General features: G+C 46.0%; 1 protein-coding gene across 2 annotated transcripts in view; it reads right to left on the bottom strand.

The window, feature by feature from the left end:
* The window catches only part of LOC126047756 (coiled-coil domain-containing protein 134-like), a 44954-nt gene that overhangs the window by 26109 nt on the left and 1426 nt on the right, over positions 1-17419 (bottom strand). The window contains exons 3-16 of one of the 2 annotated variants that reach the window (XM_049821830.1): positions 15970-16020; positions 13999-14072; positions 13230-13335; positions 12465-12668; positions 11075-11205; positions 10444-10558; positions 9486-9602; positions 8857-8956; positions 6224-6358; positions 5581-5695; positions 3934-4052; positions 2734-2875; positions 1240-1351; positions 530-590 (exon numbers count right to left, since the gene is read on the bottom strand). In XM_049821830.1, the coding sequence (XP_049677787.1) occupies positions 530-590; positions 1240-1351; positions 2734-2875; positions 3934-4052; positions 5581-5695; positions 6224-6358; positions 8857-8956; positions 9486-9602; positions 10444-10558; positions 11075-11205; positions 12465-12668; positions 13230-13335; positions 13999-14072; positions 15970-16020 (1582 nt within the window). Of the gene's footprint in view, positions 1-529; positions 591-1239; positions 1352-2733; positions 2876-3933; positions 4053-5580; positions 5696-6223; positions 6359-8856; positions 8957-9485; positions 9603-10443; positions 10559-11074; positions 11206-12464; positions 12792-13229; positions 13336-13998; positions 14073-15969; positions 16021-17419 lie in introns of those variants that run through there. The other variant, XM_049821831.1, reaches the window with a different exon arrangement.

Raw genomic sequence — 17419 nt, 5'->3', positions numbered from 1 at the left:
GGATGTAAAACATCTCTGTAGATCCACAGAGAGTCTCCCCAAGTGATCCTCAACCTAGAAATCATAGCCTCTGCTACAGAAGACCCTTTGTGATGTCTGCTGTTGAAGTCTTCCTCCTCCCTCCCATTTCATATACATTATCACACCATGAGGAACAAAGATAGTGGTAGTATGTGCCTAGGAAGCCAGAGCTCCAATGGAACTGATGCTACTGTTACTTCTTTTCAAAACACCCACTGATTTGACTACTCCAAAGTCAGGCTACTTTACCTCTATCTGCACAGCTCACAACGGAGCACAGAATTCTCACAACAGTGTGTAAATCCATCCGCTCCCTACCTGGCTACTTCTCCCCTGTCCCACATCTAGCTTTTCAATTGTCAGTTACCATTTACATTTTCCAGTAAGATACAACCACTCTTGAGGCTTTCAGCCTCCCGTCTTGCCTAATCAGATGCATTAGATTAGGCATGATCTGCTTTCCCATCCAGAAATTTTTGACTTGCTCACAATACACACATCACAATACCTTTGTACAGAGCAAAATCTGGCCTTCAGCTCCAGTGTCAGTCGGATGAAGGAGGAGGATGCTAGACAGAAAGCAAGACAAAAATGTCGAAGGAGTACAGAACGTGTATGATAAGGGAAAAGACTAGGCAGGTCCCATAACCATCCCAACATCTCCATGCAAACCTGGCGAACAGGGCAAGCCATCGCAGTAAGAATATATTTGTTAGGCTTTCTCTCCCAAAGCAAACTACCCTGAGTTTGGTTTGGAGGGAAGTATCTGAGATTCATTTGTTTTCTCAGGAGAAGAAGGGAAGATTTGCCAGCTTCACATGTTTAGAAAAGAGGAATTCTCTACATCACCTCTCTGATGTGCGAAGAGTAAGGAATACACTGAGTAAATAGGATTTCTACACAGTAAAATCCCACCAACAATTCCAGCATAATCCCTGCCTACAGGAACAGCCAATTCTGAATATTCCAGAGGAAAGGCTAAAGCTGACACAACTTACTTATCTAAAATAAAATCTGTCCCATCATCATTGCTAGACCAAATAATTTTTTCATCCTGCTGAACATGACTGCACACTCTGTTCTTACTCATATAAACATGTAATATAATCCTCCACATAAAGTCTTGTTAAGCTCATTGCCTCAGTAATATGCAGTAGCAGCAAGTTCCATGAGTTAAGTTAAGAGCACAGAGAACATGATCCCACACTACCCCCATACCCAGCTTTTTGGAGAACTTATTCTGCATGTTTGGCACCACTGAAAAGAGGGTATTAAGTGTTGAGATGAAAACCTCCATCACTGATGGGCTGACAGCCCCTTCCATGTAGTTCTGCGGAAAGAAGAAAAGATCAGGTGCATGATATGCAATGAACACTGAAAGCAGCAGCTTTCTTCCTGCCTCCCGCCCACCCAGAAAGTTAGATTTCTAAATCCAAACAAGTGGAGTAACAGTTCTTCTACCAAAATGCCTGGCAGCAAGTACACAGGCCTACAAAGCACTTTGAAAGCAACTAACACTCCCCTCTGCCAATGTTACGAGCTGCTAACTCTGCAAGACATTACATCAAACAACAAACTTCGTCCCGATTCCAGCTGGCAACTGGTTAGGCCTTAATGCACAGCAACTGACATTACTGCCCATACTGGTCTGGAAGTAACTGCTCTTACAGGTCAGATGGCTAATTCTCCAGCGTGGCATACAGCATAGGACATATGCTTAAGAGCAGCTGACTTCAGTAACACTTAACACCTGTGCTTCAGCACTTTATTGAGTAGTGGCGAACACAGGCTTTTAAGCTCTCTACAGAGTCCAGTCCTAAACTGTTTAGAACAGAATGACTCAACTCACTCTTGTAGAAGGTCACTGGACAATTTTCTCACAGTCCGTTGATTTTTACCCAAGTTCAGTGAGAAAGAAAGTGAGTGCACTGACTCCAGCTTTGCCAAAATGCACATGCACTGCACCCTCCCTTCAGGGAGGAGAACAGCAATGACACTGCAGCTGCCTACCAAGAGATTGGTTAAAAAAATGCAAAACAAAACACCTCCAAGCTCCCAACAATGGCAAGAATCCATACAGCTGAACCTGTGACCTTTGCACAGGCAAAATGTACTCAACATTTAGAACCACAACCAGAGTCCCATTGCTTTGACAACTCTCCTCAAAGTGTCTTAGTAACAGGTCTGTATGGAGCACTAAAGCACACATGACTCTCCACAGCTGCTTTTTAAACCATGTCCCTGGCCTTACTAAGGGACAATGCTTAGTACTGCCTTTGCTGTGTAGACTGGGCAGCCTCCTCAATACATTCTGGAAAGAAGTGTGAAAGTGAAACTGCAGGCGCAAAATACCACTGCTTTCCAGGACACAGGCAAGTTTTGAAAAAGTGGCAGAAGAAGAAACAACAGTTGAAGCACTCTTTCATTTTCTGCAACATCAAGAGCTGCCATGGATTAGATAGCATGGCAGGTAGGCTATGGGGATTGCAACAGTCTGAAGAAAGACACTGCCACCTACACGGAAGCTTTATGAATTTCTCCACCCTCTGTGATGGTAACCTCCCATTTTGCATGGACTGTACAATGCCACATTTGGCTCTGGAGAGGTGGCATGCTCTCTTCCCCCCAAACCTCTTGTGCAACCCACTCTTGGTGCTTTCAAGCACCTTTCTAGGTACCCAAGGAATTGACCAAGTTCAAAAGAAACCATACCATGACCATGGGGATGCAGAGACTGTCACAAATCCTTAACAGGAACTCAGAGAAGTTGCTCAATGTGTCCTTGCTCTTGGAGTTGGGGGCAGTGAAAGCGTTCTCCTGGGCCATGGGGTCACTCTGGAATTCCACTGCTAACCTACAAACACACAGTGGATACCAGAGGAAAGAGGAATCCTCCTCACTCTGTAAAGGAAGTCAAGAGATACTACATTTCCATCACAACTTTCACCATTAAGGACCACACAAATACTTGATGTGTTGGAAATACAGGAATATGGTGATCGCACAGAGTTACCTTTTGAGTGAAGCTATTAAAAGTCAGCCATGTTGCACAATAGTACAAGTTGGGAAAGGAAGACTTAGCTTCTATGAAGAAAATATCTGCTGTGAGAAGCCCTAGCATGGCAAGATTAAAGATTATCAGCCAGGCCAGAGTGCCTCGAGCACCACAGAGCAAACCTTGTGAAAATCAGCCAGGGACTGTTCAGATGATCTAAAAACCATGACAGAATCTGATTGCCCTCTAACACCACCCCAAAACACTGGGTCAGTGCAGACAGGGACACCTGCTTCTGACTGAATTATCTCAGCCAAGCCAAATGCAAGTGATGCAAGGCAAAATAACTAAGTTGGCCAGACTTCCCTAACAACAGATGCAGACTCATACACAAACTCATCTACCACCATCTGCTGTGCAGCTAAGGGCAACAGGTAGCTCTCATCCAGAAAAACAGGAAAAGTTGGTGCCTATAAACCCACTTGCAGTAACAGGTCACAGACATGAGCAAATCCAAGGCCAGCATCTGGAGCAGATATACATTTGTTAAATGGTTAATCCCCTCCAGTAGTGAGACCACATACCACAGGGCACAGGAATATGGTTTCACATATACCTTCCAACCGTTCTTGCATGGTCAGTAGTTCTGGCCAATTTTCAAGCAGTTCCTCAAAGGCCAAAGACATGAAATAAACTGATAGGTCCCAGGCAAATTTCTTGGGAGACACATACATGTGTCACAAAATTTTCACTGTCACTACATATCCCTCCTTCTGTTGTTTCACTGACAAGTGCTATGCATTGAACTCCCCTGTGGTATTTCAGTGGTGGGGTTGGGTAGAAGAATTCAGTTACATGGACAGAAGGATGGAAGGACATGGACACACACACCACCCCACACACACACTTGTCCTCACCTGCAAGCATTTCTGAAACTTTCCAGGGTGTTTAGCAACAACTGGCCCTGCCTCTGAGGAACTCTGCTAAGATGTCTGTTTGCTGGGTGACTTTGAGACACTGAAAATAGGAGATCACCCTGTTAAAGGAGAGAAATCTTTAAAAGCTTATGTTCGCTGTTAGAAAAAATAGCTTTCTTCTCTGATACCAGCAGCTGGAGGAACAACAGATTGCATTTCACTCACTTCTTTCACATAACTGTTTTTTTACTATTGTGCTTTCCCCAGGGAGGGCAGAGCCTTTGGGCTCTTCATAGGGAAGACAGAGTTACAGAGCTACTACTAGTTCTGCACTGTCCTGTCTTTACAGTCTGTATTGCCAAGGTTTGGTCTAATCTGAGTTTTAAACAGCTCAGCTAATGGAGCTTCAAAACCTTCTGGGAAAACTTGGTATTTTTCTACATTTTGTTTCTTCCAATTATTCTTCGGAGAACGCTGAACAGTTCCTCTCCTTGCAGCAGTGAAATCTTAGAAGTTCTCCACCTTGGCTCTGATTTCTAAGCAACTCCCATGTACTAGCTCTTGCTCCCACACAGCATCCTACCAAGTTCAGCCAGAAGCCAACTGCAGCATCAGAGTTAATCATTTGCCCAAACTTGGAATCTGCCTTTAAGCCTTAACCTGTTGTGATGGTGTTCTCCACAAACTACCAGAGAAGGGCACAGGGACACATTGGTGCCTGGCAGTTAAGAACTCCTCCTCCTTCTCCAGTTGAGGCTGAGATACCTTAGTACAGGTACAGTCATTTCCTCTTTTCTTCCTTTAAAGACAGCCTGGATGTCCTTATGATCTGCCTAATTTCGTTCCTGTGAAGCTCCTTATTCTGAATGGGACAGCAAGCAAGTATGTGTAAACGACGGACCAACATCTGCCTATGGGGCAGAAAGAAGTTCTGCCTTCTCCAGGCAGAGAAGACAGACATCTGATAGCACAGAACTTGGACCTAAAGATAGTTCATCAGGCACTTGAAGTGCTGGTGCTCCAGCAAGATGCTCTTGCCACTACAGACATGCAATCTAAACCTACATGGCTCTAAGCCTAGAGCAAGAAGGCTCAGCCCCTGTCTTTTCACTACCCATCTGTAATGGGGGCTCTCCTCAGAAGTGTGTAGGTCCCAGCAGCGCATCACGCTAACAACGTATTCCAGGAACAGGAAAGGATTTGCAGTTCAAAGAGTGGCTAACAGCTCCCTTGCTGAGGGATCAGAGTGCATATATGTCGTCCCTCTTGGTCTGAAGGCACAGCAAGAGATGTTCATTGGCAAAAAACATACATTGACTGACGCAGCCCACAAGGTGGGGGCCTGAAGAAGGGGAAGTTCAAATGACTTTGGAGTACTGGACGCGTTAGGAGAGCAGCGTGCTCAGGTGGTGCCCTGCAAATCTTCATTGATTTAGAAAGACAACATTCACCAGCATCCATCTTCAGCTACTTCAAAGACAAAGATTAGTACCATCTCAAGGCACAAGGATCAAAAGAAACACCAGAGAACCCAACAGCCATAGGGCAATGGGACAAAACATATATACAACAGCCACACAGTGTGCTAGGAGGATCATTCTTGTCCTGCTTGGTCCTACCAACAAGCAACAACAACTTTTGACTTACTGCATGCCTCTTGCTACTCTGTGGTGGGGAAAGGTCAGCACATCGCTTCAGCACTGCCTCCAACAGCTTCTGCAGCTCTTCATATGGGACTGGAGGGGAGCTCAGATGGTCCTTCCTGGACAAGCAGAGAGAAAGACAGCATGCACATTCCCTGCTGGGGACATTCCACCTGGGAAGGCAACACCAGCAGAAAAACTGGTCTCCTGACAGCAGTATGCCATTGCTACTTCTCTCCAGCACACCATACTAAGGCCACAATATCTGAACAGTGCCTTTATCCACACGCGCGCCCAAACACAGCCTCACTGCATTCACTGCCCGCTCCCACTACAGTCAGGAAGCATATGACTGTACAGTCTTATGCTTGCTCTTACCTATCTGGATGGGGCACAGAGTGACAAAGCCACAGCAGCCGCAGTCCAAGCCTGCCTGGGATGCTAGGTCCTTGCTGCAGCAACTTGCTGCCTACCACATCAGCCTTGTGAGGCGGGTGGGAAGCTAGCTCTGCTGTACCCACGCCTGTCTCAGCTAGAAGTCCCACTGCAGAGCACACTCACCCACACAGCCACAGGGGAGGCACAGAGACCAACATGATATCAACAGATCTATCTGAAGAAAAGCCTGCAAATACTTTGCTGCCTACCTCAGGAAAGCTGCCACCGCTCTCGCAGCCTCCACTACCACCTCCAGCACTGGGCAGTTCACTGTCTCCATCAAAACATCAATGGCTTCTATACATACACCTCGGTTTGTGAATAATTTGATTTCCACTGGTTGCCTGTGAAGAGGAAACAGTAATCAAGGGGCATATTGTCAGTTAAGTAACTGTAGTGCCTTCTTCTCTTTTCACCAAACGGACAGCTGAGCTGTGTGGTTCCAGCCATGCTTTTCAGCATTCAGAGCCAGCTGCTCTCAAGGAGGTAGTCTCAGACTTGAGCAGGTGGAGGGTTTGCTACAAAGAGTGAACTTCAGCAGGTCTGGAGCCCTACTATGATGAAAAAAACCCACAGCCTGGATAACTGTGTGACTGCACTAGTGAACACTGACACAAAAAGCACAAGAAAAACAGGCTTTGCAAAATATGGTGATTCCTCTGCCTAGGACTTTATGCTGAGGCCATCTGCTCTGGCATTTGCAGGTTCATCTGGCAATTCATATTTCTGAGTGAACAAGCAAACACCACCATCCTAGAACAAGGATGATGCCATGACAATAGCTTCTCTCACAGTCCTAAAGCACTTCTAAGGCCAGACGCTGTCAGAAGGACAGGGTCTTCTGTGAACTTGAAAAGTAATCAGGAAAATAAACACAATCCAACTGTTTTGACAATTCTTGACAGTGAGCTTTTTGGTCATCTGATCACCTTGTGGCCCAGCACCTTTGAGCATTCAGCACGACAGCACAGAGGGATGACAAGCCATTAATCCCATTATCGGACAGAGCTGTGTAAATGGCAGACTGTGCTCATTTAGTCCTGGCAAGTCAGGTACGCTACATGCAGACAAGAGGCACTAACAGCCTGCCAGAGGGCCTCTCCAGAGTGAAGCAAGAAAAGCAGCACAGCATGACAGAAGCCAGACTTGGGAGCCAAAAGTATTCCCTGTTACTCAGTTTTCACAGACGTGCCCAACTAAAGCAAGTCAGGAGCACATGCTTCCATGCACAAAGAGGAGAGGAAAGTGAACTTCCACAAAAATTACACTAGTAGCCCAGCTACAGGGCAAAAAGCGAGCAGAGGCAGAACCACTCTTTTTAGCCACTCAGTGGAATGAAACCCACTTTGTCAGTCACCTCACGTTCTGCTGTGAGAAAAAGCTGTGAGGTGGGCAAGGTGAGGAAAAGGCTTTGTGGAACTCGGGCACCAGCAGCAGCCTCTCTCCCAAGCCTTAAGCCATGTGCTGAACTTCCAAATTGTTTCTACTTATACTGCAATTCTATTAATGCTCCATATTCCCTTTCTCTAATCGCTGACCTTCTGCAGTAAACCACACCAGGAAAAAAAAAAGTCTTCACTGACTCATGCCGGGAGGAAGGGATGGAGGAGTATTGCTGACTCATTCAGGAGGCACAAACCCACTTGCAATATGGTGCACTATGAAGTCTTCAGGGCCTGGGAGAAAAGTGTGAAGGACAGCACTCTTGCAGCTTCCTGCAGCCTCTCTCTTGCCTTTGGGCCCCAAACTGTGCCTGCCACTCTGTCTGTGCTGGGAGAGACAAGGGGCACTCCAGGGACAGCTACCCACCATTCCTGACAGGCTGCCAAGGGGACCAGTACGTCCTGCTTGGACAACACCAGAGTGTGGGGCTCGCTTGCACAAGAGAATCCAGCTGCAAGGGAGAACCAAGAGGAGAGGTTCCAGGATGAGACCCTTTTCCCCACTATGAGATAGTTTTAAATTAAACATCATTTCTAAGGCAAAGCTCAGAGAAGCAGAATGGGTGTGCTAGTAAAATGAGAGTAATTGCACAGAGCGTTCTCTTTGTTTTACAAGCATAAATGCTGTAATTAGTGTTTCCCGCATCCTGGTTTCTCTTTTTGACAGATACCACACTGGCATCATCACACTGTTCTAGTGCTGCTGCTTTTCCTTCTCCATTTTACCCTGCCACTTGCTACAGAATTGACTACGACATTTCCAAAAATCAGCTCAAGGGCTTTCTCGGGGGAACTAAGTGGCAAAACCAAGACCCTGTCGCTAGCATGACAGGATGCGAATGAGATCATAGAGGCAAGAACAGGAAGCACAGAAGAAAAACAAGCCAGAGTATGTTATTCCTTAGCAGAAAACAAGAGGAAAAAAGTGATAGAAGACATCAGTATTTCAGCCTAGAATTTGTTTCTGCTGTTTGAATTTAGCTTAGGTGACAATACAAGACTAGAAGCCATGGAATTTGCAGGCTGTTTTGTCACAGAAGCACACTTAGCAGGAGCTGGCCTGCTCACATATGCCTGAACCTTCCTAGCCTTCCCTCTTGCTCGATCTACAGCTGAAAGGAGATTTCACCTCCCAGACTGGCAAGGAAGCAGGAAGAGGCAAATATACTGGTGGATGCATGCACAAAGAGGACAAGCTGGGAGGTTTGGAAACAACCATCTGGCCCTTCTTCACAAGAATAAGGGAGGTGCATTTGTTCAGCAAGATCTTTCAAACACAAAGGCTCTGGGGGTGTAGATATTTGGTCTCGGGCAAAAACCTTAGAACACAAAAGCACCGCAGCCTCCATTTTGGGGCACCAAATTCCGCCTGTGCAAGCCTGATGGGGGTACTCCCTTACCGTTTCAGTATTTCAGTGAAGAGCAGGAGCCCTTGTTTGTGCAACTCCACATTGTTCAGCTGCAGGACATCTTGGAGACTCCTCACCAGAGATTCAATGCCTGCACATGTTCAAGAGAAGTCACAGAGAGGGCTTTTAACACCCCAAATTCCAGGATGGAAGCAAAATTAATTTTTAAAAAGGAAGGAAGATTTATACAATTATTCTTCTGAGCCACTGACAGAAACAACTGCCCCGAACTGCTGAGCATTCACCCAGCTCCCTGAAAACAGGCCCCAGCCTCCACTGCTGGAGGTAAGTCCAGAAGAACAGAAGGGAATTAGCCTTTCTTCCTAGATCCACTCTTGGCATGTCCACAGAAACACCTAATAGTAACTTGGGTAGTGTCAGTCATGATAACTAGTTATTATAATGAATGCATACTCACCAGGAACTCATTAGAACAGTGACATTGTAATTCAAGCTATGTTGGACATCACAAACGTGTCTGATGGTTACTCATTTTCAGTCCTTCATCCATCCTGACTGGAAATTGTGGTTGTGTGTAAAGCACTGAAAATTCAGCTAGAGGCACAGCAAATGCCCACCGTATTACTGCAGTCGCTCTGTCAGAAAGGTTGATGACTCACCATAGACTGTGTGACACTTGGAGAAGAAAAGGCGCTCTTCAGTTAGGAGGAGCAGGCAGCAATACACTGACCAGATGAGAATTTCACTGTTGCACGAGAGACACTCAAACAGGAATTCTGCAAACACACATAAGGTCATACACACACACATACACACACAAATAAGGTCACCCCGATTTGAGGCAGTTCTTCTCACAGCATGGCACATCTGCTCCTAGAACAGAGCAGAGGGAGGAGGAGGAAATGAGGAAGCATAGCAACAGCCACAGGGAGAACGGCTGTATTATGAAATGGGGGGAATGGAGAATGGAGCAGATGCTTGGGGGTACGCTAGTCTTCAAAACAAGGTGACAGGAGAGCAGAGTCCCGCAGGCAGGCATCTTCCCAGCACAAACTCAGCAGGCAGGAGCTGAATTGTGGCTCTAGCCTTTGGCACAAACGAAAAGCCACAAAGCAAGCTTTACCACAGAGGCAGTGATCTTTTTTTTTCCTCAGAACTTTTACATCTCCCAAAGAATTTGTAAAATGAAAGCATTTCTGTCTTTTGGGATTACAGAGAAATAACAAACCATTTCCTACAGCCGCATTCTAAAGCTAAATCCTAGACCAAATTCTGTGCAAACTCACAATAGTTAGTGGGATAAGATGGAACCCCAGTCTGTTTAGGCTTGTATCTAAGGTCCTGCACAAAGGGCCTTGACCTCAAGGACTTGACCAAATTCTTGCTGCAGAAACTCCATTCTGCCTGCTGAGAGCTGCTTCTACACTTTCTTTCAAAAACTTACTCCCTCCTTCTATTCCTAAAATCACACTAGCCATTGTTACTGGTATAAAATGGTCAGTGGACACATTGTGCCATCAGTAGATTTCATGGAGCCAGACTGATTCCTAAAACAAACAGCCGGGGAGTGGTTTGATACTGGGAGATGAACATTAAGATGCTACTGCATTTCTTCACCTGGGACATCTGCATGGATAAATGCAGGAGCATATCTGTTGGGAGAGTGAACCAGCACTGCAGCCACACAGTGAGAACTTGCTGCCTGTAACATCTCATCTCTAGTCAACAAAAGCTGTTGGGAAACAAAAGTCAAAATGAGAGAGGAAGTCAACCATGCAGATATGAGTAGGAAACAGTTTCCTCTACATTTTAAAATTAAAACATAAATGAAAATCTCACTTTTAGCATGTATTCCACAGATTAAACTTGCTAAGGCAAGATAAAACACTGGACCAAACACACTCAAAAAAACCCCGCAAAATGAGAACCATAACAGAGCAAACTATGAGTATGAATAGCTCTGCCCCTGTGCTTAGTCATGCCGGCACTACGAGCACTGTATCAGACCTCAAGCGTGAGTGAGTAAAATCAACTGAGGCCAGGAGTAAAACTTCCCCCCCGCCCCACTCGACCCCCAGGATGCAGGAATGAACAATGAGGCGATCTGCAGGGGTGTCCCCATTTCCCACTGCAGCCTCTATTGCTGCTATTGGCAACAGCATACCCCAAGTGCCTCAGATAAAAGGTTCAATACAGGGCAGCAAATTCTTTACGTTTACCAATGGCTCACTACTACTTCAGCAGTCACCTTTTTGAGAGCAAGTGGCAGTGGATTTTCCCCTTCTAAAAAGTCAGGGTTCTCAGTTTCCTCCTCTGCTTTTGAATTATTCATAAGAATGGATACAAAATGGTCAGATTTCAGCAGCTCTTTTAGCAAACCTGCAAAAGGGGGAGCAAGAGTGAGCACCATACTGGGGATAGCAAGGATTACGTTAACACAGGAGTTATTTACAGCCTAAGACTTGTTGCCAGCTTCCTTCCCTTTCCTGCACTCCTAACAAAGCCCTCACCTCCAGTTTAGGGAGCTTCTTCTTACTGTATCCCCAGATACTGCCATGAACCCCATGTCTTGCAACCCTTTGTTGCTGATGTTTTTTGCGGGGTCTGATCTGCTCCCTGTTCCTTCTCAAGAGCTGTGCATGTGCACTGGTACATGCTTTCAGGAGCTCTCAACTCCTTTCATCTTCTGTGCGCCAGTACCCCACCCCTTAAGCTGTTTCTCAGGAGAGCTCTTGACTCACATTTTCCTCCAAGCTACAGTCAGTGACCCAACAATAACTAGACATTTTCCCTGGAACACTTCCTCGAGAACTGGCATTTATCTTCCCCTTCTACTTTCATGGGCTCTTACTGAAACAGCTGTGTTTAGCTAAAGGATATCCACACACACACAAAAGCCCTCAGTATAAAAGTATAGAGTACTGCTACAGGTATTGATGCAAATCATCAGTACATGTCAGTACAAATTCACAAGGGGCATCATCTGAGCTAAAGAATTCTACTTTCAAAGGAATCATCACCCATTTCTACTAGCCGAGTAGATGATCTGAGGAGCAATCCAGTTCCTGCTTACCTCCTACAAGAAAAAGGAATTCCCCAGGTGGTTTACAAACAAGCAATGTCAGAAAGGCTGAAACTGTGCTCCTCAGCAACAGCTGATATGTGTGGTTGGAAACATAAATGCAAGAAAGCACGGCTTCCACATTAGCTTTCCAACCTAAATAACAGGATGCCCCACATCTGAAGACCATATTTGTTAGACTCCATCCCACTGCTCTATAAAACCTGCCTGTCCATGCATAGTGTTTGCATTCGGACACCTTGAGGGGTGGTCTGTTCCTAGGATGAAACATCAAATTGAGACAGGACAGGCCACAGTGCAAGTGCTGAGACTCCGAAGATTTGTCAGTGCTAAGCAAATGTGGGGCTCGAGGGACAATGGAGGGCTGGGGGAGATCAGCAACAGGTCTGGGCCATTTGATTGCTATGGAGCAATGGAAAGAATTGACCGCTTCACAGGAGCAGCGAAAAGCTCCTTTGGGGAACAACCCACATGAGAGTGTCTAAACCAGCCAAGGATTTCTTCCTCATTCTAAGCCTTCCCTTGCACCTTGGAGTTTCTCTCAGCAATGCCTTACCCAAACAATTAACCTGCAGCTCCTTTGTCTGCGCACGCCCCAAGGTATTCAAGAAGAGACCACACAGCCTTTCTTCGAAGTGTGCCGAGAGCCGTTCTGTGCCAACAGGAGAGGAGTACAGCTTGCCATACAAGTAGCAGACAGCAGCCTTTATACCTTCATTTGGGTATGCCAATCCCATCAGCAGATGATCCACTAAATTACCTCATGTGAGGAACAGAAACGGCAAACATTCATACCAATGAACTGACTTTTTAAACACACCGACCTATTTCCCTTGAAAACTTGCAAAAGCCCACTGGACCAAACGGTGTATGCTGATTTGTGAATGCCACAATTAGGTGATGTGCTCACCACCATCTGTCCCTCTGAGCAGAGGTACAGTAATAAATGGCTAAAGAAACTCGCTGTTCACCATATGAAGATCCATCATCCCAGCTACTTCCACAAACAGCTAAGCTTGCTCACCAGACCTGCAGGGGCTGGACCAAGGAAAGAAAAACTGAATGTATGTTGCCTGTGAGGCAGACCCACAAACCCCAGTTCACAGAGGTGGGTTTTGCCATGCTGGCTAAGAGCACAATGACAAGCCTGCCACGAAGGTACTGACCTGCAACCCCGGAGGCCTGAATGCCACTCTGACTTCTGCACAGGCTTCTTGTGTGACCTTCATGAATTCACACAGGGGACAGGGGAGCGCATGCATGCCTACGTGTACTAGGGCTGCGAGTACTACCCTTCAGTGGGGCACGACACATTACTCACTGTGCTCTACTACCAGTATATCAGCAAAGCCCGGGACGGCATCTGCCAGCTTGCCCAAGAGAGTGAAGGTAGGCAGGCTGCCTCTCATGGTAGTTGCTTTGCACAGCTGTAGAGGAGACAGAGAAAGCAAATGTTTCACTGGTGAGGACACAGTCCAGAGGCAGAAATGCACCCAAACCAGCAAGCTCTCGGTGATGCATAACCCTCCGGAAAGCTGGGTCCTCTTCACCACTTAGGATAAACCACAGGAAAACCCTGAACACACTGCTAAGTCTCCAAAATGTCTTTTAATTAATCCAAGAAATCTCTTGCTTGTTGCTCCTTTTCCTCTCTCTCCCCTCCAGCTCTTACATGAGCAGATGAACCAGCTGAATTTCTCCCCACTTTTGCTACTTCCCAATTTTTTGTACCCCATGGGATCGTCACAAACTTAGGAATGAAGAGAGCAAGAGCCCACAGCACAGGTTGGGAAAGCTCCTCATATCACAGAAACAGTAAGGCAGGAAAAGAAGAATCTGAGGAAGCCACACAGCTTCACAAGAGCACCACGAAGCCATATGGCTGCAAGGCACCATGGGAGCAAGAGGAAAACTCCAGGGTAGACACCAACACTGCCAAAATCACAGCTGGGGAGCTGGCACTAGGACACCCTGCTTGCAGCAGAGGCTGCATCCCAGCGCAGCAGCTGCAGTCTTGCAGGACCCCTCGTTCCCAGCTCTTCAACCTCTGAAGGATTGAGAGGAAGGGCAAGGAATTCATCTTCACTGACCTCTTTATGGCTTTCCTCCAAAATGCAGCGTAAGTACTGTTCTGACTTCAGCTCCACTACAAGCCGCACCAGAACTAGGCAGAAGAAACAGGATCAGTAATTCACACCCAAGAGCACTCACAATCAATCATCCACGGGGCTTCAGCAGACCAGTGAGCAAAGAGCTTAGAAATTAAATGAGCACAGAGGTGCTGAGAGAGCAGGGTAGCAGCGTCATTCTCAGTGCTATTACTTCTGATAGCCCAGCCCAAGCTCTCTGCAGCAACATTACAGCAGTCCTGTTCCAGCTGCACTACAAACCATGCATAGAAATGAACTGCAAGCGACAACCTGAGCATCAGGACACAAAGTAAAGGTAAGGAACCAGGAAGGGAAGGAAACAAAGCCCTAGCTTAAAAGTATAAAAATTTCTGGTAATTGAATAGAATTTCCTACAGTATGAAAATTGGCCTTTAAAAACACATCTTTCCAGAGAAGATATTAGAACTGAAACTGCTGAGTGTCCTCAGATGCAGACCGAGAGCTCCTCCTCCAGCTCCTGCTGTCCCTGAGGTAACACTGCAGCCTATCAGCCGTTACTCCCCACTGCAGTTATCCCACACACCTTGCCAGAAAGGAAAGCCCCAGTCACCTTTGTGGTACCATTCACCTCCTCGGCCCTGAGGAAGGGCTGTTATTCTGTGTTCACTGCAACTTTAAGAACTCTGTCCGCCCCGTCCAAGTAAGAGGAATCAACAAGAAACCACGTTTACCAGGCACTGGCTGCACATCACCTGGGGTTTCCCTAACAAAATCACAAGGGAATTGCCTGATGCTGGCAGGTTGCCTCTGCCTCCACACATACACCAGTGGACCAGTTTCAGGAAGCAAAGTTCCTCTTCTGGTATTTTTAGAACCTGGGCACCTGAATGTTCAGCAGATAAAGTTTTGACAATAGCCCCCTTACCGAGACACTGTGCAGAGCATTGTTCCATGGGATTTGCTAAGGCTGTCTTGGATGTATCTTCCTGTCATGGCACGAGTCATTTAAAAAAAACACTCTCTTTTGATTTGTATTCTAGGAAAGCATCATTAAAAAAAAACATACCAGAGACTTCTAGGTTCACCATCTCTTGGTATATCCAGGGCAATACTGGAGGTTTATCTAGGAGACCTACTTTAGCTGAAGAGCTACGCATCTCAGCAGAGGCTTATCTTGAGGCAGGCGATTTATAGATGGTTTAATGGCCCTTTCTTGCCCTGAACTCTCAGAATCTCTAAAAACTTTCAAGAGTTAGGTAACACTAAGTTAAAATTCCTCTGTTCGAGAGCATCCATCTCTCAACAGACTGGTAACATGTCAGAAAGACTTCTCACCTTTTCAAGACCATTTCAAGCAAGTGCCTGAAAACCGAAACGCCTCTGGAAGGAGCTGGTCAAACCTCCCTTCATCTTTCTTGGCTGGACAGGAGGAAATCGTTCCATTGCTAACACCACTAGACTCAGCAGAGATGCCCAAGGTTAACTGGCCTGCTGCTTTGTCAGCCCTGCAGGCATTTCCTTCAGATTTCAAATGAAGGACTGCTCACAAAGAGAATCTGCAGCCTGTGCAGGTAAATCCCAAATACTCTCTGTCCCGAGGAGAAAGCAGTGGATCCCAAAGCTCACTGAAGCCTACGGGAAGATTGCCATTTGCTTTGAGACTTCAGTCAGGTCCCAAGATGAGGCACTGTTTACCACTGTTACCCATCCGACACTAAATTCATGGCACGCACAGAACCTGTGAGAGAAATGCTAAATATTTAAATCTGCATGCATTGCCCTGCTCCCAAATATTGGAACAGTATGCTCATCACTTTTGCATTGACAGAAAATAGATGCTCTTTCCAATTCAAGCTGTGTAGAAGCTGAGCATCTCACTATAGTTATCGGACAAGACAGAGCCTCCCTTCACAAACTGTCAGTAATTGAGACGTGGCATCTGCCTCTCACCTTCTATGAATAAGTCCAGGGTACTGCTGTCCTCCACAGTATGCAACATCCCTAAAAGATAAACAACAATCAGTCATGGAACCCACTCCTGCTTGTGCTCATCAGTGCTGTAATGCCTTCTAAAAAGAGCTGCAAATTTTTTTCAGAACTGTTTTGTTTTCCCCACTTCACATGACACCAGTCTGACGTTGTCAGAGGAAGGTGGATGCTCTCTCAGAGAGTATCGCAAAAGGCGCCTCCATAAGCAGGACGCAGGGACATGCAGGCACTCGGTTCTTTTGCAAATTTTTTAGGTACTTTACACTTTAAGACAATGGCTCCACCTATGTAAGTAAATATGTAACTGCTACCGTCACCACATCTCGCTGCCTGTATCCAACGTTATACATCTGAAACAACACTCCAGAATGACAGAAGTTAGAGCCCAGCTGTGAGTTGTCTCTTCTGTCTTCCATTCATACCCAATACCATGAACAGTCTTCTCCACAGTACTGAAAATCCCGAGACCAAATCTGAACACGAGGTTTAAAACATCTGGAAACTATTCCAACATTAAATTGAACCTGAAGGCACCACTTCACAAGTCATTTGTACAACAAGAGCGTAAAATTGGATATATTAAAATAAGCACTGTTGCACTCCACTACACCACGACAGATGAGAAACTCTACCTCCCAGCTCCTTCCAACTTCAGGTACCTACAGCAGCAGGCATCTGGTTCAGACCTCCACTTCTGCCACACCAAACCACTTGTTTCAACATATCCAATCCAATTACCTCCCCTCTGGAAACTCCATGACCTCTCAGAAATTTGACCAACTAAAGCAATGTTATGACATTGCAGGTGAAGAAATTACTTATTTCCTGCCTCATCTGCCCAATCTTCAGTAAATTCCTTACCCTTTGGAAAAGATCTGCATACAGCACTAGTGAACATTGCAACATAAGCTGCATGAAATTCTGGCTTACCTGAAATTCACCATCTCCTCATATGTAACACTCCACACTACACCTCTGTTCTCTTAACCTTCTTTCTTCTGTCTGTGCTTACCCTAATATTCTCCCTCCAAAAAATGAATGTATTTTCCTGAATTTACTATTAATTCTTCCTCCACAGCATTGCTCAAACCTTTGGGGGGGGATGGGGAGGTCCCTCTTACTCTCTTGCACCAGACGAGACCCAGTTCATCCAAGCTCTGTCCAAAACTTACATGTCATTGCTTGTAGCCCCAAGCTTAGACTGGGATTCCAACTGCTCTAGGGCTAACACCAAGTACAGTAAAATCCCAAAGCTGTCCCCAAACCACCCAATTGTAAAGCTTCTCAAAGAGAGGGAGAATTATTATTTAAAAGCAGACAAGAGCATTGAAATACAAGCATAGCTCCCCTGTCTTCTGGGGTATTTCGTGTTAGGGTTATACAGCATAGGACTGAGCTGGCCCCAAGGACC

The sequence above is a fragment of the Accipiter gentilis genome, chromosome 18 (genome assembly GCF_929443795.1).
Source record: "Accipiter gentilis chromosome 18, bAccGen1.1, whole genome shotgun sequence".
In the NCBI taxonomy this organism is placed as follows: domain Eukaryota; kingdom Metazoa; phylum Chordata; class Aves; order Accipitriformes; family Accipitridae; genus Astur; species Astur gentilis.
The sequence above is the reverse complement of the archived record's forward strand: the minus strand, read 5'-3'. Positions and strand labels throughout refer to the sequence as shown.